The sequence below is a fragment of the Notamacropus eugenii genome, chromosome 1, assembly GCF_028372415.1.
Source record: "Notamacropus eugenii isolate mMacEug1 chromosome 1, mMacEug1.pri_v2, whole genome shotgun sequence".
Classification (NCBI taxonomy): domain Eukaryota; kingdom Metazoa; phylum Chordata; class Mammalia; order Diprotodontia; family Macropodidae; genus Notamacropus; species Notamacropus eugenii.
This window is the reverse complement of record NC_092872.1, coordinates 164910741-164928568: the sequence shown is the minus strand read 5'-3', so window position 1 is coordinate 164928568 and position 17828 is coordinate 164910741. Positions and strand designations below refer to the sequence as shown.

General features: G+C 44.1%; 1 protein-coding gene across 8 annotated transcripts in view; it reads left to right on the top strand.

Annotated features, from left to right (window-relative positions):
• Positions 1 to 16706, top strand: part of LOC140509763 (kelch-like protein 25) — a 47542-nt gene extending 30836 nt beyond the window's left edge. For 5 of the 8 annotated variants that reach the window (XM_072617653.1, XM_072617666.1, XM_072617691.1 and 2 more), the window contains 2 exons: positions 1379 to 3205; positions 14645 to 16706. In XM_072617653.1, the coding sequence (XP_072473754.1) occupies positions 1379 to 3162 (1784 nt within the window). In that variant the 3' untranslated portion in view covers positions 3163 to 3205; positions 14645 to 16706. The remainder of the gene's footprint in view (positions 1 to 1378; positions 3206 to 14644) is intronic. The other 3 variants (XM_072617658.1, XM_072617677.1, XM_072617710.1) reach the window with 1 other exon arrangement.
• The last annotated feature ends 1122 nt before the right edge of the window (positions 16707 to 17828 follow it).

Below are 17828 nucleotides of genomic sequence, written 5' to 3'. Positions count from 1 at the left end.
ATGTTCTTTTAAAAAATGCAAGTTCTACATAACAGTGTTACCCTGTACAATCCTGCTCATCTGTTCGGTTCATGTATGTCTGTATATGAAAATGCTTATTTGTCAAGTAGAGAACAACAACCAAAAATTCATGGTTATAGATATAGACATAGATGTATGTCTATCTGTATACATACACACATATGTGCATACGTAAAGGGGAAAGCTAGATGGCTTAAGGATAGAGCTCTAGGCCTGGAGTCAGCAAGACCTGAGTTCAAATCCAGTCTCAGGCTCTTCCTAGCTGTGTGACCCTGGGTAAGTCACTTAACCTCTGGTTATCTTAATCCACCTGAAAAGGAAATGACAAATCACTTCAGTATCTTTGCCAAGAAAACCCCATGGACAGTATTAGTGTGCTGTGGTCCACAGGATCATAGACATGACTGAACAATAACTTAATGAAGGGTGGTACTACTCATGAGTGGTAGCAGCCAGGACTTAAAATGCCAAGTGGTACAAGATCTTCAGTAATCTCTTTTGTATCTTTTGATTCTGAGTTGGAAGGAGCTAGGACAGTGTGCATTAGATAGAGTGTTGGACTTGGAGTCAGAAAACCTGAATTCAAATCCATCCTCAGAGCACCTCCTGGCTACATGACCTTCCGTGCTTGCCTTAGTTTCTTCTGCTGTAAAATGGGGAATAATAGCACCTACATCCTAAGGTGGTTGTGGAATCAAATAAAATAATATCTATAAAGTGCTTTGCAAACCCTAAAGTACTCTATAAATGTTAGCTATTTTGTTTTATAGGTGCGAAAGTACCTTCTTTGATTACATATTAGTCTTTCTTTAAGAGGAAACAGTAAAATCTAAATTAAGCTAATTTCTCTTCATTGTTTAAAACAAAACACTCCTTTTACCAAGGGCAAGTCAATACTATATTCTCCTTATTTCTTATACTCATTTACCTGATAATCATAGTTAGCTTCCTCAGAATTTGGCCTATTATGAGTCTGGGGCTGCACCAACCCTGGGGCAGCTGCAATCCAAAGAATGGATCTAAATTTGAGTTTGATTTCAGAACTGAGCCAGCCCTGACTGGAGCCAGATTAACTTCTGAGGGGTCGTGATTGAAACCCAAGGAGTAGGATTTGCATGTGATCCCTGTACCCCAGGACTGAAGGGAAAGGATAAAAAGGCTTTGGCAGAACCAAGCAGCAAGGATGAATGAGGCAAGAGGTGGCAACTTCTTGGGGTTTGTGGGGGCTGATGGTTGGATAGCAAGGGTGATAGCCAAGAGGAAGAGCCATTGGTTGCAGTACAGGTGAAGAGCTAGGCTATGATTTTGCACAGGATAAGAAGTGGCTCTACTGAAACATTTGCTTTTCTTTCCTTAGCAGACTTGATCAAAATGTCTGTCAGCGTCCATGAGAACCGCAAGTCCAGGACAAGCACGGGCTCTATGAACATCACCCTTTTCCACAAACCTTCCCACCCAGACTGTGTCTTGTCCCACCTCAACACCCTGCGTAAGCACTGTATGTTCACAGATGTCACCCTCTGGGCTGGGGACCGCTCATTTCCCTGCCACCGGGCTGTGTTGGCTGCCTCTAGTTGCTATTTTGAGGCCATGTTCAGCCATGGCCTACGGGAAAGTCTGGATGACGCAGTCAACTTTCATGATAGCCTCCATCCCGAAGTGCTTGAGCTGCTGCTGGACTTTGCCTATTCCTCCCGGATCATCATCAACGAGGAAAACGCTGAATCCCTGCTGGAAGCCGGGGACATGCTGCAGTTCCATGATGTGCGAGATGCCGCAGCTGAGTTCTTGGAGAAGAACCTCTTCCCCTCCAACTGCCTGGGCATGATGCTCCTCTCCGATGCCCACCAGTGCCGCCGGCTTTATGAGCTCTCCTGGCGCATGTGCCTGGTACATTTTGAGACAGTGCAGCAGAGTGAAGACTTCAAAAGTCTCTCCAAGGACACCCTGTTGGACCTCATCTCCAGCGATGAGCTTGAAACAGAGGATGAACGTGTTGTCTTTGAAGCCATCATTCAGTGGGTGAAACATGACTTGGAGGAGAGAAAGGTGTACCTCCCGGAGCTTCTCCGCAGTGTACGGCTGGCCCTGCTGCCTTCTGAAATCCTGAAGGAGGCTATCGCCTGTGAGGACCTCATCATGGCCGATGAGCGCAACAAGCTTATCATGGACGAGGCTCTCCACTGTAAGAAGAAGATTCTGCAGAATGATGGGGTGGTCACCAGCCCCTGTGCCCGACCCCGGAAGGCAGGCCATACCCTTCTGATCCTTGGAGGCCAGACCTTTATGTGTGACAAGATCTACCAGGTGGACCACAAAGCGAAGGAAATCATCCCCAAGGCAGACTTACCCAGCCCACGGAAGGAGTTCAGTGCCTGTGCCATCGGCTGTAAGGTCTATGTGACAGGGGGGAGGGGCTCTGAAAATGGTGTCTCCAAGGATGTCTGGGTGTATGATACTGTCCATGAAGAGTGGTCCAAGGCTGCTCCCATGCTGATTGCCCGCTTTGGTCATGGCTCCGCTGAGCTGGAGAATTGTCTTTATGTGGTAGGGGGACACACTGCAGTGGCTGGGGTCTTCCCAGCCTCCCCCTCTGTTTCCTTGAAGCAAGTAGAGAAGTATGACCCTGGAGCCAACAAGTGGACGATGGTGGCTCCTTTAAGGGATGGAGTTAGCAATGCCGCAGTGGTGAGTGCTAAGCTTAAGCTTTTTGTCTTCGGTGGGACAAGTATTCACCGGGACATGGTGTCCAAAGTCCAGTGCTATGACCCTGCAGATAACCGATGGATGATCAAAGCGGAATGTCCTCAGCCTTGGCGCTATACAGCAGCCGCTGTCCTGGGTAGCCAGATCTTTATCATGGGGGGTGACACGGAGTTCACGGCTGCTTCTGCCTACCGCTTTGACTGCGAGACCAACCAGTGGACGCGGATTGGGGACATGACAGCCAAGCGCATGTCATGCCATGCCTTAGCCTCAGGGAACAAGCTCTATGTGGTAGGAGGGTACTTTGGTACCCAGCGATGTAAGACATTAGACTGCTATGACCCTACCTCAGACGCATGGACCTGCATTACCACAGTACCTTACTCCCTCATCCCCACAGCCTTTGTCAGCACGTGGAAGCACTTGCCTGCATGAGAAGCCCTTAAGACAGTGACTTCACCCCCAGGAACTCAGACAGGTAAGGCCTTGCCCCTTTATGGTGCCCTGCTCTCCCTGCTGAGGCAGAAAACTCACAAGCATTTCAACAGATTCACTCTCTGAAGCTAGGTTATTTTTTTTCTACTGTAAATCTTGGCAGATTTACAGGACCACAGGGTCATAGGATCATAGATTTACATGGTGGAAAGACCTTAGAAAAGTATCTTGTTCCCTCTGTCAGCTCAGGCATTCTTTAGTCTACCAGTTTCTTCTCACAGATATTCTGTGATCTAACTGGGGTGGGGAACCTACAGCCTCAAGACCACATGTGGCCCTCTAGATCTTCAAGTGTGGCCCTTTGACTGAATCCAAACTTCACAGAACAACTCTCCTAATAAAAGGATTTGTCCTGTAAAACTTGGACTCCGTCAAAAAGCCTCACCTGAGGACCTTAGAAGGCCACAAGTTCCCCAGCCCTGATTAAGATCTCTCCCAGCTCTCTGTTCTGTGAGTGTCCCAGAAGGCTTTGGAGAGAGGTGTGGCAGGTGAAAGATGAAATGATTGAGGAAACAAAGGTTCAAACTTCTGAACGTATAGATTTATTAAGCAATGCATAACAATTGCCCAAAAAACTAGCACCAGACCTCCTCAGCTTAGGCCTGGACCTCAAATAGAAGAGGAGAGATTTTTATACATTAAAAACAATCAGCTGAATAGGAACAATTAATTAAAAGGAAACAATGCAACATTAGGTAATCTGATTTCTAATTGGAAGAAAGATGAGGGACTTTCCAAGTTGGGAGGGGAAGAGTAAATAGATACAATTCCCTGAAATCAGAAAAGGAAGCATCCCATTCCCCACAAGTGACCATAAAGGAACATGGAAACAATAACTGGTTGATCACTATGGGGTCAGTTTTCAGATAAGATGTATGGGTTGCTTGAGATGTACATTTGTGAGAAAATCCCTTGCATCAATACTGGGTTCTAACCAGGTTTCTGGGCAGCATACCCCTAGGTCCTTGGTTAAGGGTTTCTCAGCACCAGGTAGTTCAACTTCCCAGTCATAAAGGGAAACAAGGTGCTAAGGTTTTCTCTCAGTTCCCACAGGTGAATAAAGTTTTTTCATAAAAAATAAATTGAACTAGACCCATAATTGAATAGAAAGGGAACTCCAGAATTGACTCACAAAATGAAGTGAGTGTGTGGTATCCTTACCCATCCCCTCAGTTCTCTCAGAGGACATCAACCAACTAAATTCAGTTAAGCAAATATTTATAAATACCTCCTAAAAAAAAGAAAGCAAATATTTAGTATTCAATTATAATTTAATAATTTCATATATAATATTAAATATTTAGTATTTTAATATTTACTCTCTTATTATATAGATGAGGAAATTAAGCCTTGGAGAGGTACATTCCTATACCTCGTCCAGCTATATAGCCTACACTGCCATTTAGATGGATCACCTGCTCTTGGTCACATGGCTGGGAAATGGACAGAGCCGTGCTTTGAATCTGGGTTGAGCACTCTGTGCTGTCCCTCTGTCAACATTAGGCATAAACAGAGTAAGCTGAGGCTTTGGGGAGTGGACTGAGGACTTCATACCAAGCTGCTGAATGAATCGCTGGGCATCGAAGGTTTATTTTATATCTGAACATTGCTGCCCTGATGATATTCATAGAAAGTCCAGCATTCCCCTGCATTATGTCTGTGAACACGACAGAATGGAGAGGAGGTGTGGCAAGAGACACTTGTTAGTTTTTTTGTTTTTTACAACTCTACCTTATTTTTAGTGCCAGAACATTTTTCTGCTTATCACAAAGATATTTGTTTTGTAATAATCACAGTTCTATGGTCTTCCAATCAAGTTTCAGAGGCTCTAATGGATAGTGACACAGACCATTGCAAGGACTCACTGTTTTCCAGTGTTGCCCAGTGTACACAGGACAAAGCTCCGGCTTTGTCTAATAATGATCTCCCCGTTCTCCCACAGTGGCATGGCTTAGTTGTCTTCCTCTGGAAGCTCTCCAGTTATTAAAGCCAAGCCTCCGAAAACATCATCCTTTGAACTGCAGGTGTAGCCTGACCTGGGACTTCTCTTGTTCTTGACTCTTCTATTTCTAGGATCACATTCATTTTTTTTTTTTGCATTCGGACTATATTTCTAACTCATGAACCTACTTTCACCTAAAATACTTAAATCCTTGATACATGATCTGCTTTTTAGGCATTTCATCTTTATTCCATACTTGCGCTTGATTTGGTGAACCTAAATGTAGGCGTTTACATTTATTCCCTGCTAAGTTTAATAGTTAAATTGGTCCAATCATTATCATTGTTTTGAAATCTTTTTCTATCCTGACTCTCCATCATCCAACAAATTAGTTATTCATCCTAACATCATATCTTCTGCAGACATGATAATCATGCCATCTATCTTTATCCAGCTAGGTGGTGCAATGGATAGAGTGCTGGGCCTGGAGCTAGGAAAATCAGAGTTCAAATCCGGCCTCAGACATTTATTTAACTGTGTACTTTGGGCGAATCATTTAACCTCTGTCTGCCTCAGTTTTTTTAACCATAAAATAGGGATAATAGTAACACCTACCTCATAGGTTTGTTGTGGAAGATCAAATGAGGTATTATTTCTAAAGATCCTAGAACAGTGCTGAGCACATAGTAGGTGCTATTTAATTCTGGCTATTGTTGTTATCCAAAGCTTTAAAATGTTTACTAGACCAGGGTGGAGGACAGAGGGGAGAGGTCACATCATGTAATGGGAAGGGCACTGGATTTGGTGGCAGGAGAGTCACTTCACCTCTTCCTCATTTGTGAAACTAGGGGCAGGGGTGGGACTGGATGACCTTTAAGGTCCTTCCAGCTTTCAATCTATGATCCTTTTATTCCTGGGGGCATTTCACCATATCATTTTCTTTCAGGTTGATGTCTGTCTATCAATGTTCCCTGGGTACTGCCATTCAGTCAATTCTGAATCCATTTCACTGAGTTATCACCTACCCCACAATCCTCCATCTCGACCTCAGGATACTGAGACTTTGTTAAATGTCCTAAGGCATAGGAAAAATACATCTTAGAACAATGTTGTTTAAAAATCAAAAATCCAGCCATACAGTTAATCTCTCATGCAGTTAATCTAGTGAACCTGTGCCAGCCTCCAGTAACTGATCGTTCGCTGCTAAGCACTTGAAAGTATCTGGTTGTAACAGGGATTCTTAGACATTATTTGTCTCATGATCCACTTGGTCAGTCTAGTGGAGGCTACAAACCCCTTCTCAGAATGTTTGTAAAAGCGAAAAAACAAAATACTTAGGTTTCAAAAGGAAACCAATTCTATTGAAATACAATTATCAGATTATTTGAGAAAGAATTCTGAATTCCTAACTTGGGGTCAAGAACCTTTGCTTTATGATAACCCATTCTAGAATTCCTCTGGAGCTGGAATAGATGCTTCCTGGTGGAGAGTTTCTAAAATACACCTTCTTCCTCCCCCTGGATACTGGTCCATTTTCCTCATCCTTTGCTAGCATACTTCCCACAGCTCTTCAGTGAAGAGTCCTAGAAGTGTGCTACTCACATTTGCGAGTTCTTTCAGTAGTCATGGCCATAATTCATCTAAGTCAGAGGACTTGAATTTATCCAGACAAGCTGGGTTGTTTTGTTTGTTTTTTAATCTCTTCACTTTTCTTGAGCACCTTGTTGAAGCAAGTTCATAGGCTCCTAGAACTAGAAAGGAACCTGAGGCACCATTTAGCCAACCCCCTCATTTTACAGAAGATCACATGATCTTTTAAGATGCTTCTCAGTCCATTTAAACTGTGGAGACATGAAGACAAAATGTGTCATGACTATGGAGCTTGTACTCATTTAGTAGAAAAGAACTTGGGACTGTAGATCAATGTAATATTTATCAAATTACATTTATAGTTCAAATTCACTTTGTTATTCATAACCTACTTTGATACGTAAGCATCTGACACCGCAAAAATTGTTCCTATGCTCTTCTGAATTATTGTCTCATCTGAATTGCTGGACATTTTTTCCACTTTTAGAAATTCTTTCTCTGTCTTTCTTCCATAGCCCCTGGATTTTCAGTTTTACCTAAGATATTCTTCCTTTTTCCCCTTCAGTTCAGTTTTAAATCCTTTTAATCAGATCAGCAAGAGTCTATCTAGGCTGATAGCTTCTTTTCATTTCCTATCGAATGTGCTGCGTCCCTCCCCAGTAGTCTTTTTGTGGTAAGCAAAGCATATGTTCTTATCTCCATTTCACAGAGGGAGAAAACTGAGACATCGAGAGATGATATAAGTAGCAAAGATTAGTAGTCTTTCTTTCCATATACTGTGCTACTTCTCTGTTGTTGCTATTGTTACATATTATTATATAAAAACATAACTAGGGCAATCCTATAATTAGTCTTAATTGAGTGGCATGGGCAGTAGGTGCTTTAGAAGTACAGAGAAAGAAGGTGTGGGTTGAGAGAGTAAGGGAGGTCATCATGGGGGAAGGGAGACTCAAGATATCCCTCCAGATAGGATTAGAAGTCATGTAGAGAATCGAGGGGACAGTTCTTAGCCATGATGTGAACAAAGCTGTATAGATAGAAATACAAAAGCCTTACTTGAGAGACAGGTGGTAAACCCATTAAGATGATGTCCCTAGTTTGTGTAGGGGAATAGATGGAGATAATATTAGAAGATTAACTTAGAAGACGATAAATTCTAAATTCTGTGGTTGGGGACAATTGTGTGCCTTTGCTGTCATAAGTTGCTTCAGGAAACTCAGGAAAATGAAAGGTAATAGTCAAACAAAACCCCTCCAAATCTGATGCTTAGACTTTGAGAACAGAGCTGAGGACTTTGTGCCAAGATGTTAAATAGATTGCCAGGAATCTGAAGCCTATTTTATGTTTCAAACATGTTTTCTGTTATGTTCATAGGATGTCCAACCTTTATCACCTTGGTGGCTGGGATTGCTGCCAAATTAGAGATGTGGGTCCATGATCTAATTCTTTACCTCTCTCCATTTATCATGGGAACGAACCTGTGTAGATTTCTGCATATGAGAGGCAGGATGTCCTTAATACAAGACAGAGAAATGCAGAGAGAGAGTATGTAGAAAATAAAAGGAGCGCATGTTCTGGGTGGGGATGGGAAGGCAAGATTTGGTAAGGGGGGTCTCAGAAGCATGCTGTGGCATAAGGACACTCTAGGGTAGGAGGTTTTAGCCTAGGCCTATGAACTTGCTTAAAAAATATTCTGATAACTGTATATTAACAGGGCAGGTTTCCTTTGCAGTCTTCTGTATTTTATGTGTTTCAAAACATTATTCTGCTAAGCAGTCCAAAGCTTTCACCAGACTTTCAAAGGGATCCATGACACAAAAAAGACCCTTGCTTTAGGGGGAGTGAGGGCTTATCTAGGAGATATAGAGATGCCCTCCACCAGCACTCAAGGATACAGGATGGAAGGGTCATCTTAATAGAGCAGTTCCTTGTGTTTGTGTTTATGTGTATGTGTACTTTGAGTCCCAGCGTTACTAACCCCAGTGAAGCTGGACTTCTGGCTTATGATTTCTTCACCCCAAAAAGTGGCAAGGCCCAGACTAGGCCAAGACCTGCAGGGTGATTTCAAGCAGTGTTCTCAAAGCCCAAGATGCCACTTATTTCTTCGTGTCCAGCTGGCGGCAGATGAGATGCCATTGGCCCAGAGTAGGGGAACATTCCTACTCTGCCCACTACTGGTCTTTTCTTTCCCCTTTCCTTTTTCCCCTCTTTCTTTCTTTATATTAAATCACTGCTTTCAGCCAAGGGGCCAAGAAGTTCTAGGAAAAAATCCAGCTTTGGGTGTCGAGAACTTAAATCATGACCATGTCTAAACTGGAGAGGGTTAACCTGGATTTGCACTCCAGTTCTCCATGCCCTGAATGATGATGGCTTTCCCTGCTTCCCCCCTCCTCTTCACTTTATTCCCCTCACCCACCCGTCAGCTGGCGTTGCCTAGCATCTGTCACAGTTGCTCAACTAATCTAATTAACTGGCACTCAGCTATTAAATACTGCAGCTAACCGTGTGAAGACTCCATCGTTCCCAGTCTGGGTCACAAGGCCGCGCCTCAGGAGCCATCCTGAGCTGAAAAATTAATTTTCTCAATGAGCTCGTGGCTGCTGCCATCTCGGAATGCTGAACCTCCATGCCAGCAAAGCAATCTCACTTATGCCTGGATCGCTTCTAAATGGAAGCTGATGTTTCAGCTATTAAATCAAGCCCCACAAAGCTTAGAGGGATACGCATGGTACGGGGAGAGGTGGACCAGGGCCCACGGCTCAGACCGGCTGTGTTAAATATAGGCAATTTGGTTTCATGGAAACCTGAGCAGAATAGAAACAGTTTTGTTCATCTTTTCTCTTTTCTCCCTTTTTCCTTGGTTATTTTTAGTTTCTTCCCCTTTCTTTGGCTCTTTGGTGAAGCCTGAAGATAAAACTGAGCAGCCTAGTTTCTTGGTTCCCTAGGGAATGAGCCACAAAAAAAAGATACTGACTTCTCTAACATTCTTTCAAAGGTGATACTCCGGGGGTTACTTAGAAACCTTGGAGGGAGGAGGGGCTGGATAGGACTGGCTGCCAGTTGGAAGGGAAGCCCTTTTGGCAGCAGAATGGAGCCTCTGAGCTGGCTGAGTCAGAGTGGTTGGCACAGCCATGTCTGAGCATGGCTGCACACAGGAGCCGCCTTGGCTGTGGGGCTCCGACCACTTCCCCTTTGTTATTGTTATCTGTCATTATTGTTTCTCCCTCTCCCTCCCCCTCTCCCTTTTCCTCCCTCTCTCCTTTCCTCTGCCTCCTCCTCCTCCTTCTTCTTTTCTCTCTCTCTGTCTTCTCTCTGTCTCTGTCTCTCTCTGTCTCTGTCTCTCTCTGTCTCTCTGTCTTCTCTCTGTCTCTGTCTGTGTCTCTTTCTCTCTCTCTCTCTCTCAGTAACCCCAGTTTACTCCCCAAGCACAGATCTTCCAGCTTTTGCCCCCTCTGATTTTTATGTATCTCATCCTCAAGATGCAGATTCAGACTTGGCTTGCCCATCTTTTTTTTCTTTTCCCCATCCTTTGCCTTACATCACTCATCTGCTTTCTTTTCTGTTCTCATATTCTGAGTCATCATTGATAATACGCTGCAGCCTATGGCTGCTCCACCAGCAGTGGTCCTATTGATACTTTATAATTCTGATTCTTCCAAGGAGTGGGGTCTAATGATTTGTATCTATGCTAATTTCCCTCTCAGGAGCTCCTTCCTATAGTTCTGTCCAAGAATCCCAGAACATCAGAATCAGTCCAAGCTATCCATGAGCAGAAAACCCCTGTATCATCACAAGAAGACTGTTGTTACGGACTTTCGCAGCATCTCATCATTTGAAATCATTGTACAGTTTCCCAAACATGGGTCACTCTAATCTCTCCCTAATGGAGGAAGGATTAAAAACTGAAAAGTACAGGACAGAAATACTTGATGAGTCCAAGCTGTCAAGTCTGAGTAAACTACACCAGAGGATATTAAATTGAAGGCCTAAGAGTAGCCCAGCTCATAAGAATGATCTTTGAGCAGTTATGGAGAGTGGAACGGATGTCATAGAATGGTAGATGGGCAATTTTTGTCTTGATTTTGGAAAAGGGATAGAAAATGAATCCTTCAAATAAACATTGCTGAGCTTGGCTTCAATTCCTGGCAAAATCCTAGAATGTATCATTAAAGGACAGGTTTGTAAGCATTTAGAAAATGAAGGAACAGTTACTTGAAGCCAGCCAGGGGTCATGAGGAACAAGTCACCCCAGGCTAGTTTTCTTTCCATTTTTTTGACAGTTGGTGATTAGACTGGTAGATCAAAGGAATGGGATATACATGAATTGTTCAGGAGGGCATTGGACCAGATCTCTCATGATAGCCATGTGGGTAAGATAAAGAGACAGACTGGATTGTAATAGGTTGATTTGGTTGAACAATTGGACCCCCAAAAGTGACACTTAATGATCAAATTGTATTTACTAGTGATTAAATCATATCAAGCTGGAGGAATGTCTGTAGTGGGTCACCGTAAGGGAAGGCATTCTTGGCCCCATTCTGTTAAACATGATTTTGATAACATATAGATGGTATGTGTCTCAAAGCACAAAGCTGAGAAGACTATCCAGCACGTTAGACATTAGAATTGGGGTTCACAAAGATTATTATAGGCTACCCCAGAAGTGTGAAACCTGTGGGACCCTCAAAGCTCCTGAGTGAGGCCAAACCAGGGTTTGACACCACTGGGCTAGACTATGGATCAGCTCTACTTAGGTAGGATTCCATGAGGCTAAATTTAAATCTTGAACCTGGTTTCAGAGAATCCACCGCACAGTTACAGGATGAGGGAGACATTGGGGTTTTGAGGGACTTTCAACATGTGTCAATGTTGTGACACAGCAGACCAAAAAATGAACCCTTTCTGAGTCTTATGAGCAGAAATAGTATTTCTAAAGCAAAGGCAGTAAGAAGATGATCTAGAATAATGTGTTAAATTTGGGGAGTTATATTTTAGGAAGAATATTGACAAGTGCCCAAGTGGCTAGAGGATGATGAGCGGAGTGATAAGGGAACTGGAAATCATGCAGTATTGGGATCAATGGGAAGACCAGGGAATATTTGGATTCAGTTAAAGGGTCACACTTGAGGACCTAGAGGGCCACAGGTGGCCTTGAGGCTGCAGGTACCCCACCCCTGACTTAGCCTGTAGAAGACAGTATTTAGTGGGGTAGAGAAGCCCTGATAGATAACTGCTTTAAAATATTTAAGGGTCTGTCATGTGGAACAGGGATTAGATTTGTTTGATTTGGCTGTGGAGAGGAGGACTGGAAGCTGCGGAGAGGAAGATTTGAGTTCTCTCTAAAGAAAAACTCCCTAATGCATATAGCTGTCCAAAAGGGAAAGGGCTGCCAAAAGGAGTAATGAGTTCCCCATCCCTGGAGATGGTTGAGGGATGACTCTTTGTGACTGAATGTTATGTAGGAGATTCCTTCTCAGATAGGTGTTCAGATGACCTCTGAAGTCCCTCCCAATTTGGATAGTCTGTGATTCAATGGCAGAACTGTAGGAAGGACTGTCCAGAAAGAGGAACCAAGAAATCCTGATGCCAAGGCCTAGGGGCTACGTATAGAAAGGGATTTGATAGATACACGGATAGAACAAAAATTCTAGAAGCGAAAAAAATGAGGCAGCATTTGGAAAAGTTCAAGGGAACTCAAATCAGGAACTTTCTATGAAAAAGGGAAAATGTGAAGGAAGTGAGGAGTAGGTGATGGAAGAAAATCTGAGCAGATTATGTTTCTGAGACCCGGTGATGAGAATTCAAGACCCACTGTGGCTAGTTGTTTCCAGTCCCCTTCCCAATCATTCATATCCTTTGACCCTGATGCACTGCATCTCCTCCCAGGCAGCAGTTCCTTTTCAGAGCAAATTAGTCTTCCTGGGGAGGAAAATTCAGGCTATAGGTTTTGAAGGTCCCCCAAGTTTCTCACCTCTGGTGTAGCCTGTAAATCCTGGGAGTTGGGCAGGAACTTCCAGATTTTGGTTACTTAGGACTTTTAAACGCATTGTTTACAGCCTTCTTAGGGCTGGCTAGTGTGCTTGACAAGTGATAAGGGAATGGTGACTGGCCCTCTTGGATACCATGCAGGTCTGTGTTTCTTCTTCCTGAGAAGAAATTACTGACAAAGTAATTACAGTTCCTTCTCCTTCCCTCTTTGCTTCCCTTCATCCACTCTCTCTCCCTTGCTACCTTGTCCTGAAAGAAGCCCTCTCTCTTCTGTTTTCTTAACTTGCCCTGTGAGAGCAAGGTCACATGATAGTGCTTGGGAGGTTTTGCTGACCAGACTCTTTACCACGTGGTCACTAGGGGCTTACTCCTGAAGGCTGGGTTCCAAGTTCCAGCTTAACCCTAAGATGGACTGAATTAGTTTTCATTAGGTTTTCCCACAGGGGCATTTGGTTTCTGCCTTCTAACAAGTGGCTAGCAAATTCTATTCCACTTTCAAAGAGACTGCCGAAGTGAAGTGTGTCCCTTAACCTCTGACTTGAGAGAAGCTAACCACTGGCCTCTCTGAAGATGGCCATCTGTTTCTGTTGTCTATCGCCAGTAAATTTTTTTTATTGATTTGGCCTCAGTTTGTGATTTCATCCACATGAGGAACTTCCTTTACCATGTGGATTGGGCTGGTATACAGTAGGGACTTCATAAATACTTATGGTAATGTATTCTACTGACTTTCACTCAAGGAAGGGCACCTTTCCCGGAGCCTATTCAAAGGTCCTGGTGTATTAAGGAAGGAGGATTCAAACTTTCAAATTCAACATTTACTAAGCACTCTTACTCTGGTGTAAGATAATCAAAATACAAAGCTAAAGAAAAGGACTGGGTTCCTGCTTTTGAGAGACTTACAGTATAATTGGAGGATAACAAATAACCCCAGTAGGTTAGAAAATAAGTGGACATGGTGGAGCCATGAATAGAACACTAGGTACAGAGTTAGGAAGACCTGTATTCAAATCCTGCCTCAGGCACTTAGTAGCCATGTGACTTAGGGTAAATCACTTAAACTCTTAGTCCTCAGTTGCCTCATCTATAAAACAAGGTGGTTCAATTAGATGACCTCTAAGATTCCTTCTGTTTCTAAAACTATAATTCTAAAAGAGCATGAGAGTCAAGGAGCTTTCCAGACTCAAGAAGGAGAAACATAGGATCCAGGCCTTGAAGGATGGGATAGATGTCAAAAGGCAAGAGATAAAGCTTCCATATGGAGAAGACTTTTGAGCTGAATCTTGAAGCAAACATGATCATGAGAGGCAGAAGTAATGAAGTGCATTCTAGAGGAGGGGATCTGTAAGTACAAAGGCTTGGAGATGGGACAGCCATGTGAGGAACAGCAAGGAGGCCATTCTGGCTGGACTGTACAGGGCAGACATAGAAATAATGGCTTCTGTGGTTGGGACCATATCGTGAGGGGTTTTAAATGCCAAATAGAGAAGTTTACATTTTATTCAAAAGGCAATAGGAAGCCACAGCACTATGAGCAGGGGAGTAACGTGGTTTGACTTCCAGAAGATATTTTGATAACTTTGTAGAGAACAGACTGGAGAGGACAGAGAGAAACTTGAAGCCTGGAGACCAATTAGCTATTTCAGTAGTTCTGGGCTGTGTGATGAGAGCCTTGAATTAGACTTCTTATGTAGAAAGAAGCAATCAGATGTGAGAGGTGTTGTGGATTACAGCAGCACTAAACCAGAACTCTCTTTCCTTCTTTCCTGAGGATCTCCTTCATTTTGCACACCCACCCTTTAGAGCTTTTGGCAGGAACCATTTGGCTAAGACTGGGCTTTGTTTCTCTGGAGAGTGGATTGGAATGGCATTTAATGAGGTCTCTCTGCCTTTCCTCCTCAGATGCTGTCATCATGCTTAGCCCCACCTCTTGGCTGTGGCCTGCACCACGATGGAGGTTACCTGGCCCTGTTCTCTCTCAGGGAGCCGTAGTTACAGCTCCTCATGCTTTCCCCATCTGAACTCTCCAGCACCCAGAAGACTGAATTGGAATGCTCAAGAGCAGCACCCAGGCTGGGGAGGAAATAGCAACCTGCTGCTGCCCCTCAGCCCACCAGATAATTAAAGCCTCTGGAGTTTTGAACAAGAAGGAGAAGCTACTTCCACAGAGACCTGTTGGGACCAAAGATCCTTTCAGCTGCAGCTTTAGTTTGGTGAGGGGAGATGGAGGCCAAGGGAGAGCGTTAGGGGGGGGTGGTATTTCATATGTGACAAAGAACTAAGTATTTGCTTGTCTTGTTTCCCACAACATGCTTACCTCCCCCCCGCCCCACTAAGCCTTTGAGGGTGGTGGGGAAAGAGGTAGCAGCATCCTTAGTAGAGGAACAGGAGTGAATCAGGTGCACTAGAAGAGGACGGGGAACTGTGGAGGGTCTGTGGCCTCCAGCATTTTGCACTAAGGTTTGCCATTTCCTTCTGAGCCTGAATTGACAGCACAGTCTAATATCAGCCCCAGAACCTGCTAAATCAGGAATGTTATAAAGCTCATTTCAAAGCTTATAACTTGGATGAAGTGTTTCAGATGCGACACACATTGGGTCACCCAGGAAGGGGGCAGTGATGGGGAGGGAGTTTCTCTGACTCTGTCAGGCTCCCAAGAGCTGGGGGGCATCGTGACTGAAAGTAGATGGGCCTCATGCAGAAGGATTGTTTGGAGAGCACCATTTGGTGCTCAGCCTGTGGCCAAGGAGGCAGCTAAGCTTATTGAAAATGCCAGCCTCAGAATGGCATCATCCCAAGCCCAAATTTCCCTCCAAGCCACCTTGCACCCTCTCCCCAAAGTCTCCCAGGTGGGATCTGCCACAGTGGCTCTGTGACAGAGGTAGGCCTTAGTGCTAACACATGAAGAGATGCCCCCCTGCCATATTTGCTACCTGATTCCCCACCCTCTCCCACATACCCAGGAAAGAGGTAAATAAAGGCGATACTAGAGAGAATTGCCAGGCCTCCTAAGTCATTGATGTCCTCACTGCAGGCCCTCACTTCTGGCAGGAGCCACCATCTGATACTTCCTTAGAAGTCGGTTCCAGCTCATGTCACTGTTTAACAAATCTGTTTTTAATGATGCTGAAGCTTTTCCAGACCCAGTGGCGCTGATCTAAGGGAGACGAATTGTTCATTTTTGCAAAGGGCTCAGGAGTACACTGAATCCTGTTGCATCCCCAAGTTGCAGCTATGTAGTGGGACCACTGAGGGAACTTTGCCCAGCTTGTTAACCATCTGCCAATGTGATGCTGACTCCAAAATGACAGTGCAGTAACTTTTGAGAACACTGCCTTTATTCCCCTGGCCCTCTCTGCCCGCCTCATTCAGTAGTTTTTCTCTTTGCAAAGTAGGATTGTGAGTCAGGATCACCCGGCCATGGAGTTTGAGTTTCTGCCCTTTACTAGGTGAACAGCAGGTTACATGGATTATTGATTTCTTAGGCTATAGAGCTTTGCTGGGTTCCAAGACAATCTCCTTCACCCACTTAGCTCTCTAGAATGGGTGGTTCCATCACCTCTATGAGTCAATGAATTTAGATTTTGAAGAATTGTCTTGCAAAATACCCCATGAGTCACTCCACAGTCCCACAGGGAGTGGTGGAACCTACACTGTTACATATGGAGAAGGGTCTCCCATCACTATCCTGTAGCGGTCAGACCCTATTCTGGCCCAGGGGTGGAAAGGTGACCTGGCAGAACACTTCCAAGATGTTGATGCCTTCCTGCCCATGGCTCTTGAGAGGATTGGGTTGGTTTGACTGCATCCACAGTTCCCTTTGACTTCATTATTGCTGGTTAGCTGAGAAGAGCACACAGACCCCTTACACACAGCCTTTGTATGCACAAAAGACAATTCTGTTGGTTTACTGAAAATTGTGTAGCTTTTACCCAGTTTTCTAACAATAAAAGGTTATAGGAAATGCTTTGCTTTTTTTGAGTGAAGGTATGGAAGTAGATTTTGCTTAGTGTACTGGTAATGGGGGGGTGGAGGGAGGTGGCGTGCCATTGAGAGTTAGGAGGCAATGGAAAGAGAAATCGTGTCTGCTCCGAAGGACTGCAGCACCCTCACGATCTCGTCATGAGCGGGCTATCTGCAGCACTCTATCCAAACAGAGAGTTCAAGGCATCAGCACCCTGTTTGTTTGCTAAAACCCAAATTCTGGTACCAACAAAAAAGGTAAATCAGAGATCCAATCTGCGAGCTGACCAGACCTCTCCTGTGTTCCCCAGGGGTATCGCGGGGAATTCTCGCAGAACACAATTAAACCTTGGGGTGTCCTCTCCTGCAGTTTCTACGTTCTCTAGCATTTCCTCTGTGACAATGTGTCCGTTCTCCAGAGGCGTGAACAAAAAGCATATTTTGCTATCTTTCTTGATAGGAAAGAGTTTTGGATAAGAAAATAGAACTGGACCCTACGTAACGGGTCAGTACGGCTAGGGAGAAGAGCATGGGGCTGGAAATCAGGAAGAGAAACGTTGCTGTTCCCACACAACTTTCCATTCCATCTCTAGACTTTCACGCAGGTTATTTCCAGCTCGACCACTAGTAATAATAACAATAAATAATTACAATAATAGCTAACATTTAAATAGTGCCTACTATGTGCCAAACACTGTGCTAAATGCTTTACAAATCTTAATCTTCACAACAACCCCAGCAGGTATTTGCCATTATTATCTCCATTTTATAGATGAGGAAACTGAAGCAAAAGCAGTTGCGATTTGCCCAGGGTCACTCAGCTGGTAAATGTCTGAGTCCACACTGAACTCAGGTTTTCCTGACGCCAGGCCCTGCACTTTTATCTACTAAGCTACGTAGATACCTCCAACTATATGGCTTGAACAGATCATTTAATTTCTCTGGGTACCAGTTTCTTCACCTGTAAAATAAAGGGAGGTAGAACTTAAATCCCAGAAGTTCCTTCCAGATTTATAACTAAGATTACCTCTTCACAGGATCTAGTACTGGGGAGTTGGAAGGAACTCTCAAGGGATCATCTAATTCCTATCCAAAGCCCAAATTACAGTGCATGCCAGCTCCC